This window comes from Charadrius vociferus, unplaced genomic scaffold, assembly GCF_000708025.1.
Source record: "Charadrius vociferus isolate BGI_N301 unplaced genomic scaffold, ASM70802v2 scaffold213, whole genome shotgun sequence".
Taxonomy (NCBI): domain Eukaryota; kingdom Metazoa; phylum Chordata; class Aves; order Charadriiformes; family Charadriidae; genus Charadrius; species Charadrius vociferus.
In genome coordinates, this window is record NW_009647828.1 from 5,985,609 (window position 1) to 6,004,679 (window position 19,071).

The window sequence follows — 19,071 nt, forward strand, 5'->3', positions numbered from 1 at the left end:
TGCTAGTCCATTGGATATATTGGACACTGATTTTCCACACTACCTTTATTTGCTGTCTCCTATGAAACTAAATGCACATGCTAGTCCATTGGATATATTGGACATACTAATTTCTTCTGAACAATGATTCATTAAGATCCAAGGTTTTTTGAACTGTCTTGCACCTTAAGAATAATTGGTCCCTTTGAGTAAATTTTTGCTGCTTTTTATTAAAATCGCTTCCAAGCTTATCTGGGACCTTGGGCCTGCTAAGGTCCAGAGATGCAGTAGCTAATAACGCAGAGTGATACAGGTGTTGGGCAACACACGTCACCACTACTGACCTTCCAATGCAAACATCCAAGCTCTGTGTATCGCTGGGTGGGATGGAGAGGGCTTTGGCACAAATCTTGAGTAAGCCTTAAGCGTGCGTTTCCAGGACTGCAAGAATACTCTCAGACTCTGGCCTAGTGTACGTTGCTTTAAGGAAAAACTGGTTCATTGGGTGGTTTATATTGCTAGAGCAATTTGGACCAAGGTACACTGGTTCTCCAGCATTGTACTTAGGCTAACTGTTGGGCTGGAACATTTCCATTTAAGCGTTTTTACTAACTTCTGGAAATTATGAAATAGCGTGAAAAGTGCATTCCTAAAAAGTCAGACCAGCCAAGTAGCCTATGTTCTGTTGAGCAACTGCAAATAGAATGAACGGTGATACTTTTACTGCTAAGCATAAAACGTGATTTGTCTGGACCACATATCTAATTTGCAGTCATCTAGGTTTGAATTTATGCTCAAATCACAGAGGAAAGGGGAGGGAGTGTGTGTGGGAGGTTCCTATAAATACAGCTCTTTTAGTAGTTTATGTTTTCCTTGTGTTTGCACACAGGAAAACTCAAGCACAGTTCTGAAATCTGTCAAAATGCCAGCTTTTATTTCCTTTTCACCCTGTGTTGGATAATATAAAAGGATGGAAAAGGAGGAACTTGTAAAAGTCCTTACATGTAAGATACACTGTTTGACTATTCAGTTTCTGTTATTGGCACTGAAGAAATTATTTTTACCCAGTCAGTGTTTGCTTACATAGAATATCCCCAAATTTCATTTAAGATGACTGAAGCATGTTTTGTGTTGCAGTTCAATAAAAAATGTATTTGCCTAAGGTTGCCCCTTTAACGAGGTTCTATGTCGATAAATATTCTGGTTCCCTAACCAAAATCTTCTGCCTCTAGAAAAATATTTAGTTGGCTTTGAGTAGATGCACATGAGATATTGGCATGGTGGAATAATTTGCAAGATCTTCCAGTTGAGGGTATTAGCATATAAATAGCAGATGCAATGACGACCATCACAGCTGAGTACATTTAATTTTTAGTTTATAAGATAGAATGGGTTTTTAAATGCATAGCCATCAAGCCTGCTGAAAGACAAATGAAGTTTAGAGTTCACTTGTCTGAGGATGCCTTACATCATTTTTTTTTTTTAAAAAGGGAAACAGACACACATAAAACTGAACAAAAGTGATTTCTTCGGTGAAAAGTAATTGAGATTGCAAACCAAGTTAATTAGACCATGCAAAATTTATTTAATGGTCCCAGCTGTAGTTTGCGAGTGGTGTTTTAGTAAGTAGATACGACTTCTTCCTGTGCTATTTTTTCTCTTCCTTCTTTTTCTGAAATAATTAGTAAACGCTGTACATCTAGTCCTATAAACTGATTGCATTGTATATTTCAGTCATTTTATTGCTTGCTTTAATTATGATTGCAGAGGCTCAGGTTTTTAAATCCTCTTAACAGAATGTAGCAATCAATTTGCATAAAACTGGGAAAGGGACCAAAGGCTTTTCTTTACATCTTTCCAAGCGTTTGGTGGGTGGAGGGTTTTGTTCATTTATTACTGGTTGGGATGGATGAGCAAGGCATTTAACTGGAGCTGCGGTTGCACTAAGCTACACTAACAGCTGGAGGCTCTTGGAGTGTTGATTCAAAAGTATAACATACGATTACATTTCTACTAGCATCCAATATTTGTTTTCAGTATTTCTAAGAAGATGGAGATTGATAAGGAAACATATGTTTTTTCAGGGTTTTTTTTAATGAGTTAGGGAGCAAATGGTTTGATTGCACACATCTAGCTGGACAAGTCAGCACTATTTTAACTTTTTAATGAAAATCAGGAAAATTGAGGACTTTTTGTTCTAACTGATTATAATGAAAATAAAGCATGTATATTTTTTGTCCTTTTTTTTATAACTGTATTCTCATGTGCAAATAAGTTCAGCCCAAGAATCTCGGAATTGTCTAGCTAAATCCTGTTTCCCCTCACAGTGAGGTATCTCGTCAGGAATAGTACCATGTTAAAAAAAGCCCAACACATAGTTTTGCCAACACATGATTCATTTATTTATTTATTCATAAATGAATAAATTAATAAATGTCAGCATTATAGAGCAGGTTAATACTGAGCAGACAAACAACTTCTCTCTGTGCAACTTGAGGAGTAGCGGTAGTGCAAGTAGCCTCTGATGTCTGGGAATCTTCTCTCCCTTCAGCTGGACCATCCTCTAGTGACAGAGCGAAGGCAGTTGAGCCTTTGTCTCTGATAAGACTGCCAAACTGTGTTAATGACTTCCCTCGCATCACCTGATAATTAGAATAAATTTGAGAACAGAACCTTTTTTTCCACATTCTTTGACAAGTTATTGAGAAACAAGCAGTTGCATGACTACTTATCTTAGACGTATTTAATTCTGTACACTACCAGAAAAGCTTTACGTTGTAGTATTTATCACTTGAGTTTATACTTTACTTCCCTTCAGATATGGCATACTAGAAATGGCGTATTGCTTGTTTTTATCATAGTCTCATTTTTCTTGTTTGCAAGTACCTAACCACTCATTCCTAAAGGATTATAATTTACTAATTCTGCCACTCAGAAGTTGTCTTGGATATTTATTTCTTCTGATTTAATTGTGGATTGTTGATTTTTAATTTTTTTAATTGACTGAAAAAGTTTACCTTTAGTGGAAAAGTAGATAATAGGTGGCTGAACTTTCATACTGTGTCTGTAGAGCTTGCTTTGGAGCTTTCTTCATATTTGAAAAGTGGAATTAAAACAAGAGATACTTTCCTGGCTAATAATGTTGCCCGTGAGGTCTCCTCCTCTCTGTAGGAAGGGAATGGAAAAAAACCAGCATAAATGGAACGGTTCTAATGAAGTACCACTGGCATAAAGTAATTTGAGATATAACTACCTACTACTACTGTGCAACTTTTCAAATTTCCACCAGCGATGACTTTAATATTTTAAAGTAGAAAGATAAATAAGTTATCTTGTTTAAGATTATGTCAAAAAAAAGACTTTATGTCTGCTTGAAGGGAAAAGGGGTCTTAATTCCTTATAGTTAGCTAAGCAGTTAAATTTTTTTTACAGGAAATCTAAATTTAATAGAAGACCCCAGGGAAATTCAAGGGTGTGAACAATAAGCATAATATTTTATGAAAATGACCCCCATATTTAAAATCTGGCATTATATGTTATGCATTGTAGCACCAAGTCCACATCTACCTTTTAGAAAATTAAAACACATAAATTCTGTTTAGTGTTTGATATGCACTGCACTAGCTGAAAGCCATAATGCCCCTAAAACCTTGGGTTGCTTTTCACCTTTCATAAATTCCTGGGTAGATTCTATACAAAAAATAATTTTCAGCTCCGTGGCTCATTGTTATTCAAACTTGATTGATCGTCGTCATTTACTCAGTGAGGAAGTTAAGTGCTCCTGTCATTTCCGAAGAGTATAATTGGGACGTTTCACAGGTCAGCGGTAGTGACAGGTTTCCCTTTTGATTAGTGTTAGAGTGATAACAAAAATTACAGTTTCCTATGATTAATGTTTTCTATAGTACTTGAATGCACAGTTCATGGATTGTACCTAAACAAAGTGAATTTGCATCTGATTATGCCTTTTCTCTGTCAGGCTTTTCATGTGCTTTAAAGTTTTAGACCATGCAGGTAATACAGCAAAGTTGCTTCTAATGCAGTTTTCAAGTTGAGGATTAGTGAAACCCACTGAATTTTAGTATATTAACATACAGAGAGCTACGTGCCTCCACCAGCGTGTGAACACATTAGGAGGAATTTCGGTTAAAGATAGTACTCTTCTGAATTCTTTCTAGTCCTCTCAGATATGTCGTGCCCATGAGTGCTTGTATTATACCCATGGATACTTTGGGTATAATCTGGCGATTTAAGTTAATTGATCACTCCGAACTGAGTTTTCTTTCTCTTAATAGTTTGACATTTGTTTCTCAGTTCCTTAAACCTGTTGCTGTTTATTTGCTTACAGACAACTTACGTGTAAAAACCGCAGAAAAACACTGAATTTACTTTCCCTGTTTTATAATGTGAAAGTTAGTCAGCTTTTACATTATCACAAAAAGCTGTAGACTAAGATCATCCATGGCAAGTTTTAGCTTGGTGAAATCTTTTTTTAATAGCTAAATGAGAAATGAAACCTGAGTATGGAAAACAAGATGTTGCCCTGCTTCTAGGTGGAGAAGTAGGAATGGATGTCATTTCCTAATTTCATTAAATTGCCCCTAACAAATAAAAAGGGGATGACACCAGCAGCAGAATTTTGAAAACGAAATGTAAACAAACTAACTTCTCTTCAATCTCTAGCCATCTTCTGTTGTGCAGAGTGCAAAACCTGATGATGTTTTTCTTTCTAAAGGCCATCAGGAAGATCTTCCTAAAAGTTGCAGTTTAACACATACGTTCTTCTTTCCTGTCTAGTGCCTTTGTGAGTTTGCGATTAGTGGTAGAATATTGGACCCTTTCTTTGCATTAGAACTCTGGTTTTGTTTCTGCTGCAGAGGTCAGGTTCAGCGTGCATCTGTCTTGGCCATGCCAGGTAGGGCCTGAATTGCTTCTTTCTTTTAGGTGAGGAAGAAACATTGTAGTGGGAAACAAAAAGTAAACTAGTGTGCAGGATCCTCCAGCGTAGCCTGAAGGTTGGCAACTCTTAAGGTAGTGATAATTGGACTGAAGAGACTACGTTGTGGTTGTTACCCGTCTTTGGCACCAGGGTACTTTCAAACATGATTATGCTGAGACTTTATTTTAAAATGAGGACTAATTAGGTGTTCTCTGGTAAGAATGAAATAGTAAATCTACTCTATTCTTCAGGACAGTAAATCTTTTTTTCTTTTTTTTTTTTCTCCACTGGAACTGCAGCTTTTTAAACAAAGGGAAGAATCATATTTCTAACTTGATCATCCATTCATTATATGTTAAAGTGTATCAATATGTGCATTAATACAATTAATATTCTTTAAGATAAATGAATTCAGTCCAGCTTACAAGTAATACTGACCAAAAAGAAATACCAATTATTTTTTTTAATTTATTATTTCTTTTAAATTTTCAACTGCATTCAGTAAACCAAGATTGGGGTTTAGGTTTTTTGGCTTCAGAGTGTATGTGTGATTTAAAAGAACTCAGCTGTGCAGCTGTGACATGAGATTAGAGTTGTGAATTAAATGGGGAAAATTCTGCTGCAGGCAAAACCTGCAGTATCCTCCTGTGCTTGCAACAATGACTAGTTGATATGAATATCAGGTGCAGTAAGAGAAGTGAAGAACACAGCTGAAAATAGTAAAAAATTATGGCATTCCTTATCTCTTGCTTTGGCTTGCTGCAGTGAAGTTGAAAAAAGTCATGGCCTGTGGTAGGGCTGGTTTTAGTGGATACCCCTTATTATTTCCTAGACTTGTAAAAGTGCATGGCAAACATACAATAATGTGCTAATTATGTTGTTAAGAATTAGGTGACTCCCAAGGTGGGCGAAGGAAATAAAGTATAAAGCCTCCATCATTGCTGCCTTTTTTAGGGTAGTTGGCATTTGCTATTTTAAAGTTCTAATAGTACAGGCCATGTCTGAGGTGGCACAGATTCTTTTAGCTTATGTGTGGTAAAGAAGAAAAATTCGTGTTCAGGTACGGGAAAAGCTTAGGAAAAATAAAAATAAATGTAGAGACTTGCTGGACATATACAGTAGTAGCTAGCTGAAATGATAGATAGGAAGCCACTTCTGTGAATTAATTACTCTGGTTAGTTGGTAGGAACTCCATTTTTATTTTTCAGCTAGTCATAGCAATGCAATTTTGGACAGCAGTATAGACCAAGTGCACATTTTAAAAATCCCATTTTGTTCGTCTTGACCATAGTAATGTGTGTAGTCTAATGGTATGAATGGTTAGGATGTACCGAATTAGTTAAGCAAAGAATGTATCAAATTATTTTTAGAGCTGTTGTGAAGAAACACAGTGAAACATTGTAATATACAGATCTGAATGTTCTTACTTTGGTCAGTATTAGCTTGCCAGTCCATCAGCTTCCCCTCCTGTTTGCCTGCTTTGGTTTTGAGCTCTTAAACAATTTTTGATACTATTTAACATGCCACAGACTATTTGAGTGCAGCTAAGTGGGTAAAATCAAGCAAAGGAGAAGAGATAAGGCTATAATTTGCTCATTAAGTCAAAATCTTGGTGTTATTTTAAGATTTTTTTGGCCTTATTTTATAGCTTCACACTTTCTCAGGCTTCACCAACTGTGTGTGTTCTAATGGATAAAAGGGGCTTTAAAGAAGCCCTTAGGATAGAGTATGGCTTTAGAGATAAAATGTTAAGCAAAGGCCTAATCTTAGATAAAGATTAAATACATAATTAGGGAAATACTTTTGACATAGAGCAGTCTTAGTAGGGCTATCAAGATGTCTGTGAAATATTTTCAATATGAAGGGAAATGAAGAGCGGTCTTCACATTAAAAAAAAAAAAAAAACACAACAAAAATCTCTCTGTAGATGAAAGCCTCAGATGATGATGATGACGAAGATGAGGATGAAGATGAATTTGTGGAGGTCCCTGAGAAGGAAGGTTATGAGCCCCACATTCCAGACCACCTGCGTAAGGAATATGGTGAGTTTGCCCAGCTGTGACAAGCTTTATCCCTGCATGTTACTGCTGCACTAAAGTAAATAAACGTTCATTCTGAAGTAATAAAGTGATCAGTGGTGTGGGTAATCTCTGAGTGCTATGAGGAAGTCATTACATAGATACGGGAGCAGTGATTGGCTCTAGATAAACAAATACTTTCTAGGAGCAAGAGCAACTGAGATGAGAAGCTTATTTCATTCCATCACGTTCTACTGTAGTTTAGAGCCAGAAGCAGCACCGTGTATGCTTATAAGTGTGCTAAACACATACTGGGAGTGAAGGGATTGCAAAGTAAAGCTGTAAGTGAGCCTGAATATTAGAAATACTGGTAGCGGTCTGGTGAGATGGGATAAGGTTTTGTACTATTACCTGCATTACAACGTGTTGGAGATGTGCTGCCTCCCATAGGGTGGCCAACTTACAGCTCAGAAAGCAGGCTTTTTTTGTTGTTTGGGTGTTGCTATCACAAGATGTTAAATGGCACTCAGCCTTCAAGTGCAGAATTTTAGCCACTGAGCACATACCAGATGACAAAATATAATTATGCCTTCTTTTAATGCATTCTAAAGATGTTCTTTAAAAATAAAGCTATACTTGTAAAGTGTTTTTGTGAAATTGAGAGGGGAGTTACTAAGGAAAGTTCATCTCAAATAATTAAATTTCAGTGCATTGTTCCTTGTCCTTTGTACATCTAGCTTGTTAAGAGTCTGCAGCTTTGCCTTTGTGTAGTATTGTGTATTTTAAGACTCAGAAGATTTCTGTACATTGTAGAGAAGGAGAAGGTAGCTGCCACCTTGGACACTGTAATAAGTTTCGTGCTCTTACATGTCTCCATGAGTATTTATGCAAGACTGGTGCTGTGTTGTGCCTTTTTCAATCCTGTTCATGCTTATTTTTAACTTATCTGCGATTTACATTGTAAAAGTCAGGCTGCAGCTATTACCTGTATAAACCAAATGTTTCTTTTTGCTGAAACAAGGGGGTGTACCTGTGTAAACCCAAAATGGTATAGCTCAAGTGACCTTTTTACTGTCTTCTGCCATCAAATTTGGCTACAGATGGTGAAAGATGATCAGTAATGATCACCTGTAGTGGTCAGCTCAAGGACATCTCCAGGTGTGAAGTCCTGCTAGTGCCTCAGTCCATCTACCCCATCTAGACTTAACCTCCCAGGACACCCTGGGAAGTAAGGCCTGCATTGATTATCTGCGTATCTGTGTTCCCCACCTAAGGACTTGCAGCAAGTCCAACTGGCTGGTTCCTGTTTGTTTGAAGGAGTTAAGTGTCTCCGTTCCTCCATGCCTTTAAAAAAATATGGAAGTTAGCAACTATATAGACGACTGAGATTAGACTAGAGTCCTGGTGAGCAGGTAGCTGCGATGTAGTTTGGCATGACTCTTAGCATATATGTTGATTGAAACAATCTGTAGGTGCTTACTTTGTCCAACCAAGAGTTGGGGAAGATGAAACTGGGAGTACTGAGATAGTGAAATGGGAAGTGGATGCGTGTGTTAGATGAGAACGCAGAACAGTGGTGAAGGGCTGTAGGACAAACTCAGGAACTGGGCAGATTTTGTTGTTGTTGTTGCTCATGGAAAAAAAAGTTATATTTTTATAAAATTAAACCAGTATATGTTGGCTATCCTGACTACCTCAGTCTTGCAATAAATACTAAGTTCTGATTACTGCTAACAGCAGGACTTTCAGAATAGGAATATAATGGAAGAGAGGGGTAGCAGCCTTCCAGAGAGTTACAAAAAGCGTCTTATATATATGTGGCTAATGAAAAAGTCCCAAAACATTGGTAGTGATAGTAAATGAATGAGCAAATGAGGTTAGTTATTAAAATAGCTATGGGTCTTCTTTGGCTTTTTTCCTTCCTTTGTCCATATTCCTTGTGCCAAAACTGGTATTTTCTTAATAGTTCCAGTTGCTAGAACTTGGTTTTCATATCTTTAACAGCAGCCCAATGAATCTTAACATGCAAAAGTTCTGTTTATATTTGTCAACTTCCACTGGAAGTGAAACGTACTCATGTCTTCCCTCTCTCCCTTTCCTCCCCTGTCATCCTCAAGGACACACATTTTTAAAAAAATAAAGCATCTTACCACCCTTTGTATCACACTAACACAATACTTCACTGCTATTTGAATTCCTCCTCATGGAAAAGGATAAAAGAACAAGCCTACTATCTACTCAAGGATATTTTAAAAATCTATAGAAGATGGATTAAGAAATTGCCAATTTGTATTTAAACTATTGCTGATAGGAGAATATATTATCGTGAAGGATCCAATCAGTCAGAAGACAAACCCTTTCTCTCATTTTGTATACATGTAGTTATGTAGGAGCTAATGCTCACACTTGGCTGTTCTTTATATGGTGTGCATGTTAAAAATAGCATTTTGAAAGAAATGAACCATTCTTGATGTTCCTGAAGTCATTCAGCTTTTCTTGCTGCCATTTAAAGTTATGATGTAAGTTCCCAGTTCAGGAAAGAGTCTGCAAAGAATTTGGGCAATCTTTTAAGCATGTGCTTTCTTCTACTTTTGTGTACTTAGGTGCTTTTTTGGACCAACTGGTCAGTTCAAAATCTATTTCAGAAGCCAATATATAACTATTGGATAAATCAGCTGATTTCTGTCTAATTACTTCAGGTCTGCATGAGGAAAATAAAGTATTATATTTGCTCTACTGGATTCTGTTCTGCATCTTTTAATAAGCAAAAACAAAATAAGCATCCCTTTGGCACGCTTTGTTTAGAAAAGTGTGTTATTCTATTAAAAGACACAAGAATATCTTGATTTCATAGTAGCATGTTAATATCAAGAGTTGGCTGTGTTAGGCAGCCACCTCTCTAAATAAATATGGTTCTTTGTTCCATGTGCAAGTGCAGTTATCATACCAGTGCCTTCAGCTTTATCTTAATATAATCCAGGTGAGGTTTTGCTACATTTCTTTAGTTCACATTTTGTTCATGAGGACTCCGAGCTAAGAAAATGAAAGTCTGTGCAAGTGGAATGTTCTAACTGGAACATTAAACCTTCCATGTAAATCTCAGTGTTATGTAGAAGGTGTGAATAATGTAAAGCTTTTTTTCCTTGTGCTGTTACTTTTCCTGAACAAACCAGGAAAAGTGAACAGCTTCTCAGATTAACTTTTTATACTAAACAGGAAGGCAAAGTTGTAAAACATGACTGTGGAAATGGATTGTAACGTGACATTTAAATTACTGATTTAAAAGTCACTTTATTCCCTTTCACTTCTCTTGGGAAAACAGAATTATCCTACCAACAAGGTAAATTTCAAACTGAGATGCTATTTCTGATGATGCATACATGTATTTGTGATTCTCCTGAGATCTGAAAAGTTTGTGAAAAATTAAGACATTTAGAGACAGGGGAAGTTTTGCATGCATAAGTATACAGGCATGTCCAGTTGTATTATCTGTGTGTATATATCATTTGTTATGTAGTAGATTATGATATTTAATATATAAGATGAACTGAGCACGGGTACAATTTGGGTGGAGGGAAAATTAAACAAGTCAATTTGAGTCTCCATGTATAAGATGAAATGTAAATTTGTTAAAAGAATTTAGGTGATTAGATAACTGAAGTGTGAAGATATAACCCATTAGGGGTGTCATGCCAAATTAGCATTACCAGACTTTTAACGACCTCCCATTTGTATAATCCTTATTTACACTTGCACCTGATGTCTGCAACAGACAAGAGACCAGCCATCCTGTGGTACCACAAAGCCATTTTAAATACATTGTTTTGCTAAAGAGGAATATTGGGATGAAAAAGAAACAGCACTGTGAAAGTAATTTTTATAGGCTTACTCTGGTTCTCAGCACTGTGCATCATCGTTGCTTATATCCGTCGAATGCCCTTGTATGGCTAGTATTGATAACACCTTAAAAACTGAGGCATTATTCATTTAAAAGAAAGCTTTAGGGAGAGATAAAATCGTTTTTCCCCTTCAGATTTCCAACATTCCAGCCTTTGCTGGTCAGCTGTTGCATTGGCTTAGAGCCTTAGGGTGGATAAGGTAAGGGATGGAACTGTGCAGTTTCTGACATTGTTCTTGTGCTATAGACAGAATTTGGTGCTAACACTGGGATAAGAGATTCTTTCCTGCCCTTGGTGGTCTTGGCATAGCTTGCAGCTGAGCTCTGAACCGCATGGGAAGTGATCCTGTTTGAGACCTGCTTTTCCATGTAAAAATGGAACAATTCTCAGACCTAGTTCAAAGCACCCACCTCCAGCAACTGTTGTCTACTAATGGGTTTTCTCAGTTTGTAATTCTGCGCTGTGTCTCAGTGCGTGCATCCATGAGTGAACTTAAGCAGTACTACTTTGAGGTACAGGGAAGTGCTGTTGCCATTTTAAAAGTGGTGACATGAGGAAGCTGTCTGACTTGGGAATATTAGCATGGAAGTAGTCTACTGGTTATCAAGTTTCATCCTTATCCAAAGTTGTAAGAGAAATGACTGTACAGTTAAGAACACAAACCATTATTTCAAATCTGGTTAATCAGATTATTTCTCTTATATTTGGGCCTTAAGCCAAAATGGTTTTAGGTCCTTGATAGCTACTTCAGTGGTTCTCATTGCATCTTAAAGCCTGCTTGCGATTTCTTTCATATCGGGATCAAAGCTGCAGTTCCAAAATCCCAAGGGTTAGTTGTATCTATTTCCAGAAATTCTTCCCTCTTCCCATCGCAGTGATGGGCCTTTGTGGGTTAGATATCCCCATGCTGCCTTTCATAATCTGATGGTGTCTGGGTCATGCTTTTTTTGTGTGTTAAGTAGCTTTTTTTTTTTTTAGTATGAACTGTCATAGCAACATGGAAAGAAAGTTTATACCCTAATTAAACAAATAAGGGGTACAAAACCAGACTATTTCTTTAGTAGAGAAGTCAGCACCTGTTTTTTACATCAAATTAGGAGTGCTTCAGACAACACAAGCTATTCTACTGCAGGTCCCACTGAGTGTTTTAGAAAGATGAACAAACTTGCTATTGTTACCATTCATTAAAGGCGTGGGGGTTTTTATAGCTGTCATGGTTTAACCCCAGCCAGCAGCCACTTGCTTGCTCCCCCCAGTTGTGATGGGGGAGAAAATCAGAAGGGTAAAAATGAGAAAAACTCGTGGGTTGAGATAAAGACCATGTAATAGGTAGAGCAAAAGCCGCGCACGCAAGCAAAGCAAAACAAGGAATTCATTCACTGCTTCCCATCAGCAGGTGGGTGTTCAGCCATCTCCAGGAAAGCGGGGCTCCATCACACGTAACAGTTACTGGGGAAGACAAATGCCATCACTCTGAATGTCCCCCCTTTCCTTCTTCTTCCCCCAGCTTTATATACTGAGCGTGACATCATATGGCATGGAATAGCCCTTTGGTCAGTTGGGGTCAGCTGTCCCGGCTGTGTCTCCTTGCAAATTCTTATGCCCCCCTCAACCTACTCGCTGGTAGGGTGGTGGGAGGAGCAGAAAAATGTTGAGTGCTTAGCAACAAACAAAAACTCTGGGGCACTATCACTGTTTCTCATCCCAAATCCGAAGCAGAGCACTACACCACCTCCTAGCAAGAAAGTTAACTCTATCCCAGCTGAAACCATGGCAATAGCTTTTGCATTTTCTCTGAACATTAAAAAGCCTTTATTAGAAATAACAATAAAATACTGCATAGACAAATGCATGATTGAATTTCCAGATTTGAAGCCATAAAAGTCATGCATTTCGGGGCTTTTATTCAGAAAATTGCACTTGTTTGTATTGACTAGGTATACTCTAATCTGTACATAAGCAGCAGACTTCCATGCATACTGTTTTAAAAAGTTTTATTCTTTTGACTGGCATCCATCAAGACATACAGGGGACACAATGATTAAGAAAAAAACTGTCTCAGACATGTGGAACATAACAATCATCGTTACAGATTTTAAAAGTAGGAAAATTAATTACTAATGTATTGGAATCTGTTTTATTTTATTCCCTCCAGAAAAGATTTTCTAAATGCTTTTAAATGCTTTTGTTTGTGTGGTCAAGTACTAATGTTTTGTCTGTGTCACACTGAGAGCAGCAGCACTGAATTTGAAGCCTTGCGTGTTATCTGACCACGTGTTGCTGTGTAGCTTCACTATGCTGACTCTTTTTTAGCTCTATTTGTTTCCTTCATTTTTGACGTAGGAAGTAGGAAAACAGTGGTTTTAGTTACTGCGTACAATAGTAATGTGCTCTCTTATCCTACATCTAAATGAAGTTTCTCCCATAAAAAGGCTGTTTCACGGTTTTATATAACAGATTTAAAGCTAAACATGGCAAAAAGAGCATATATGCAAGTGTTAAGGTGAAATAGAAACCACTTATTTTGACCTGTGAAGAAATGATGGCTTTCATAGTCGTCTTCTTTCCTCCATAGAAGCATCTAACAGATTTAGTTGATGCAGAATGATTATCTGTTGATTTTACATTTAGGTTTTCCTCTTATTTCATGTTTGTTTGGTTTGGGTTTTTTTTAATAGTATACATGAAAATCTTCTGTGAATCACGAGGGAAAAGCACAAATCTTAAGTGTTGAGTTTACATCCCTAACTACAACATCTAAACATAACTGATATACACAGTAAAAGAGTGTTTTTTAGTCTTTTAGGAAAATACTTTTTTAGTTTTCTGTTTTTAGGATTCATTAGGGTTCCTCAGCAGTAGGCATATCTGAAAAACTTACTAGAAGTAATTTTGTAATAACTTTTAAATTGGTAGGGTGTTGATCAAGTCTAGGCTTCCACAGGAGAGAGATTGATTATCACACCAGTGACCATGAAGTAGACTTCACTCAAGGATCACTGAATGCAAATAAGGGAACACAAGTGTGGTATCGGTACCATTATCGATATAATCAAGTATGTGTTGTGTGGTCTCAATTTTTCCTAGCATATGCAACATTAGCCATATTTAATTACAAGTTTACGAGTGAGATTGCCTCAATATATTAGTGATTTTTGAATATATCTGTATATGGACAAACGCATGTTTTGTATCACTACACTTAGGACAATAGTTGAGTAAAACTTACTATGATACAGTATTTGGAATGAAGATAACTTTGCACATTTACTTAAAAAACTTTATTAGCTCTCCCAATAAAATGCTTCTACATCATGTAGAAGTTGATTGTAGATATTTCTTCTGATGCCTTCTAATCAGTTGATCACGCAAACCCTTCCTCACTCTCAGGCAAGGTCCTTCTATGTAAATAAGGTTCCTGGGAAATCTGACAGGACATGGGATATATTTTTTGATTCCTACTAAAGTTCTGAGAAATTAATGGTCACCGCACAGGATGCTGGTAATACTTCCGAGTGGTTTGTGATGGTAGTGTACCTCATAGGAACTATGCAATGGCCTGGGACTGCAAAATGATAAGCAAGAAGTTTAAAAGATCAGATGTAAGGTGTAGAAAGGTTTTAATCTAAACTCTGCTTCTTTGATTTATTCTGATTCTTAGCTATGATTGTAAAACAACAATAAATAGGGTTAATGAATGAGAATTAACATTATAATAAATTAACATATCCTGTAATTCCAGTAAGCCAAACAAGGTATTTATGTAATGTTAATGAACTCTTCTAGTTAACTAACATAGTTGTTATCTTTTTTCTTTAATTAGGAGTTCCAAAGTAGAATTCTAAAATTTTAGATAAATGTAAATGAGCATAGCTGCATTCAAAGACGTTGGGGGGGAATCTTTTTCAGTTGTTTAAAATCTCTGCTTATAAAAGACCCTTTGACAACTTGTTAAAAGTGATGTAATCTATACAGAAATATTAATATGTGCAGTTGTCCATGTGGTGAGTTGCTTTGTGTGAGAATATTTGCTAAAGCGACCTCTGGCATTTCAGCATCGTCCCCTGGCAGCTGCAGACAGCAATTTGTTTAGTGGTGTTTAAAAGTAAGATAAGAAACTGTGTCTATCTAAAGTTAAAGAGGAAGTTTGCTACCACAATAAATGATGTTTTAATCAGTCTTATCCCTATATGAATACTTCTAAGGTTTTGTTCATAACAGATATTTTTATTATTTTTTCCTCATTTTAGAGTTCTATATAGATGAAGTGATACTAACACGAAAAGAGCTTGATTTTTTTTTAGGTAGGTAGAGATGAAATTTGATCCCAATTAAAAAAAGAACAAAAACTGAACATTCCTTTAATTTGTGATGGTTTCATAAAGATCAGATATCTGGCAGGGATGACACATAATTCAAATCTCCATCCTTTATAAGTAGCAGAACCTTCAAAAATAATTAAGTCCTCCTACCATATGATCACCTGTGTTAATTTTGTTCACACATGTATTTGTGCATGAAGAGGTATAGCAGAACTGATCCTGAAACACTGAAGTTGTTTGAAAGCGGTGCCCCAGGCATTGACTTGAATCCTCAGGTCTTCAAGCCCATATGAAGTAAGCCTTGCAAAGTTCTCTTCGCTTAACAGTAAAGCTTATTGTGCTTCCTGAGTGAAATACATGCTTTTTTTTTTTTTTTTCATTATGAGCACAGTAGAGTATAATTGGGGAAACATTGTACCTGAACTGCTGAATTTTCCTGACAGTCTTGGAGAGTGTCTGTACTAATATCAATCACATACATTCAGCTTGACTGAGATTCAATAAATAGGAAACAAAAATAGTTTTTTTTTTTTCCAGGAAGGTTGAAGTCCGTAACACTTGTTTATATTCTGTCTTCGTTTTTTCAATTAAACGTAAGTGAATCTGAAGTAGCTAGATTTCGTCTAAATCCACACAGCTGAGGAAACCTGTGCTTGCTCTTTCTCTGAATTTTCACTGTGGGGCTTTTATCTCCCCCTAATCCCACCATTTCTGTCAGGACATAATCTCTTTCTCAAATTTACATTTTAATTACAAGGCCAGCTGAACTAGCTAAAATCAATAATGTCAGCATTCAGCAGCCTAACTTCAGCTGAAACCCCAGCCTCTCTCTTTCCTTCTATCGATTTATCTCGTGAACACGGTCTACTTTATTGCTTCAGGCAAATAGGTGCCATTTGGTCTATTTAAACAAAAAAGGGGATTTGAACATTTTTATGATTCTTTCTAAAAGCTGCAATTGGAACAATTTGAACCCAGTTACTGTACCTGTGTTAAATAAAATAAACAGAATGGCAGAATTGTTAAGAGAAATTCTACTTTTAAAACTGCACTTAATCCCATCTATGCCTTAAAAATGAAACAAAAAAACCCCACCCTGACATTGGTTACCATTCAGCTAGGGCTGTCTGTGTGTTGACTCTTGTCTTTATCGTGTTAGCAAAAACTAATTTTATAAACAAATTATTTTTTTTTAAATCCACAGTAGAGGTGGTGTTACTGATGCCATAGTGTATTTGCCTGTAGCGATTTTTCTGTTAATGGTTTAAAATAAGAAATCAATGGGAAAATATTTTGTTCTTGTAACTCTTAAGAATTCCTATATTGATCTTTTGGATGTGATTTTATCTATCTAAATGTCACATTGTCCGTTTATCTCTCTTGCCTTCTCTGTGTGTTGCTGACTGCTTGTCTCTGCTGTTTCCCTTCTCTCCCCCCCCCCCCCCCTAAAAAAATCAGTGTAGTGAACAAGCAATCATGCTTTCCATAAACATCGTAGGAAAAATTGGAATAAAACTTGGATTTCCTGAGAACGTTTAATACCTATGCACATATTCTTTCTGAAGAGGGAAGAAAAAGGTATGGTGAGATACATACCTGCTACCTTCTGACTTGGAGACAGTTTGTAAGTAGTACACGTACAAGTGCTCTCAAAACTGTTGCTTTCAACAGTGCTTTTCAGAAAGGTATTCTTGTCCTTAAAAAAAAAATAAATAAAGGAGAGAGGGGAAAAAAGGCCATTGTAAATGCTAAACCCAGTCTAAGCGATTCTACATTACAGATACAGTCTATCAAATATTTTTCTCAGCCAACCTTGTTCATGCCAAAGGGCCTGTTTGTAACTGTTTCTGTAATAAAAGGATGGGTTTATTCTGTTTCACTTTGATACAAAGCACCTGAGAAGGGGTTTTTCCCTTTCTAGCCTGTGGCAGGAGCTGAGAAGGAGTCCTATCCTACCCCCTTTTCCAGATAAATAAATTCAATAATGCTCCCTTAATATTTCACTGAAGTGCTGTTTAAAAAACATTTTTGTGGAGGCATCATTATCCCTCTTGAATGGCAAGTCCACAGCCTAATAAATGTCATGAGAATATTTCTTTTGCTATGTAGCCTGAATGTTTCTCCACTTAGTTCCATCCTATTACGCTTAATTATAATTTCCCTTATTGCTGTTCCTTCTGCTGATTTTGAGACCCTTTTCCAATGCAAAAATTAGTCCTTTAAGTGAATATTTTAAACAGTGTTCTTTAAAGCCTTGTTGACTTTGGGACGGGAAGTTAGATAACAAGGTGAATGCAGCATGTTCATCGCTTTCATTGGAGTATCTGATGTGAGCATGACTGAGTAAGGGAGCAGTAGTGTCAGGCGTGCTCAGCAGCAACAGCATCGCCAGCCAACGGCAAGATGGCCTGTGTCTGTCCACAGCTGGTAGACAGGTTCTAACCTCTAATCTGAGGACATAAAAGTTAAAAAGGAGCGATTCTTCTTTGCATCGCAGTCCATGCTAACTTCAATTCCCAGGAAGCATTGGACAGCTCGAGCAGCACTGTCTTTCGGGACACACTGCCTTAGGAATGTGAGCTTTGGGTTTGGGGTGTTTTCCAGAGAACAGAACAGGGAGTAAGGGAAGAGCTGTGTTTGACGCTGTCTTCAAACTATGGTGAATGTCTTTTTGTCCACTCTGCAATGCTTGCTGCCTGCGAACGTTCTGACAGTTGGGTATGTGCTGAAGTCTTTTCAGGGCAGCCACAGGACTGAAAAACCCACTCTGAGATGTGTGTTCACTTCTATGGTGTGCTTACACAATGCTCAAGTAGCCTTTTCTTAGGAAATGAAGAATGCATCAGCTTGCCAGAGCTGGATCTGGTCTCTCTATGGACATGGAAGAATATTACCACACACAAGTTGAATCACAGATATATTTGCCTCAACTGTCTTGTTAAATGGTCCACATTGCTCTTTATCGTACACTGGATAAGCAGAAGGAATGTATTGAGCTTTCATGGGAGAGTGAGGAGAAGACTAAGAAGTCTCTGTGAATTCTTATTAACTGCTGATGGTTTGTGCTCCCTCATCCTCTTTCCTTCTCCAGATCGCATTTCCTTCCTTTTCTTGTTTTGAAAGGGGCAGGTAGGCCACCTGCCACTGTTGTTGTTACTGGCCTCTACTCTGAATCACCTCGCCCTTGCCATTTTCTGTCATTGTTACCAGTATAAGCCATACTAGATAGAGACATGGAATCTCAGACATGGTCTTAGAAGAGTCCTCATCCTTGAGAGTGCTCTGGGGCGCTCTCTATCCTCTGGACTCAGTTGTATTCAGAAGTTCTAGGAATGACTGAAGTGACGATTTGCTGTATGCAGCAACATTTAAAGGCTACGCACACACAAGCCAGATCCACCTGGATGTCTGCTTTTGTTTCTCCTCTCCTGAGGGGCTCTAGCTTTGTGGGTTTTGAATTGGGATTGTTAGCTCTCTCTTAGGAGAAAGTGCCCGGGAACTTGGTTAAACAGGGGGTTGAGAGGGTACTCTTTTCAGTGCTCTGAGCTTGGAGCCGTGGAACGTGAGGAGATGTCATTCCCTGTGCAAGGACTCATCTTCTGATCTAGGTACTTGGAAAGTTTAGACCTGTATCTGTCTAGGGGGTGGCTCTAGAAGGTTGCCAGCTCAGCAACTTGACCTGTGGCTGAAGTCAGGCAATGCCTTCTGTGTGGTTGCACCCCAAAGGTTACATGGTACAAATGAATCAAGGTCAGGATGAATTACAGGAAGACCTTATAAGCTAGAAAGAAATCATCAGGGCAAGTTGCTCTGATTTTGTCTGTGAAAAATATGTTTTTCTCTGAAATTAAGACTTTTTGTGCACCAAAGCTACCTGCCACTACAGATCCTGCAATTTCCCACTCAGAGGGCGG

At 37.5% G+C, this 19,071-nt stretch overlaps 1 protein-coding gene across 1 annotated transcript in view; it reads left to right on the forward strand.

Annotated features, from left to right (window-relative positions):
- Positions 1-19,071, forward strand: part of UVSSA (UV-stimulated scaffold protein A) — a 56,773-nt gene that overhangs the window by 18,727 nt on the left and 18,975 nt on the right. Inside the window, exon 7 of the mRNA XM_009882564.1 lies at positions 6,846-6,960. Coding sequence (XP_009880866.1) covers positions 6,846-6,960 — 115 coding nt within the window. The remainder of the gene's footprint in view (positions 1-6,845; positions 6,961-19,071) is intronic.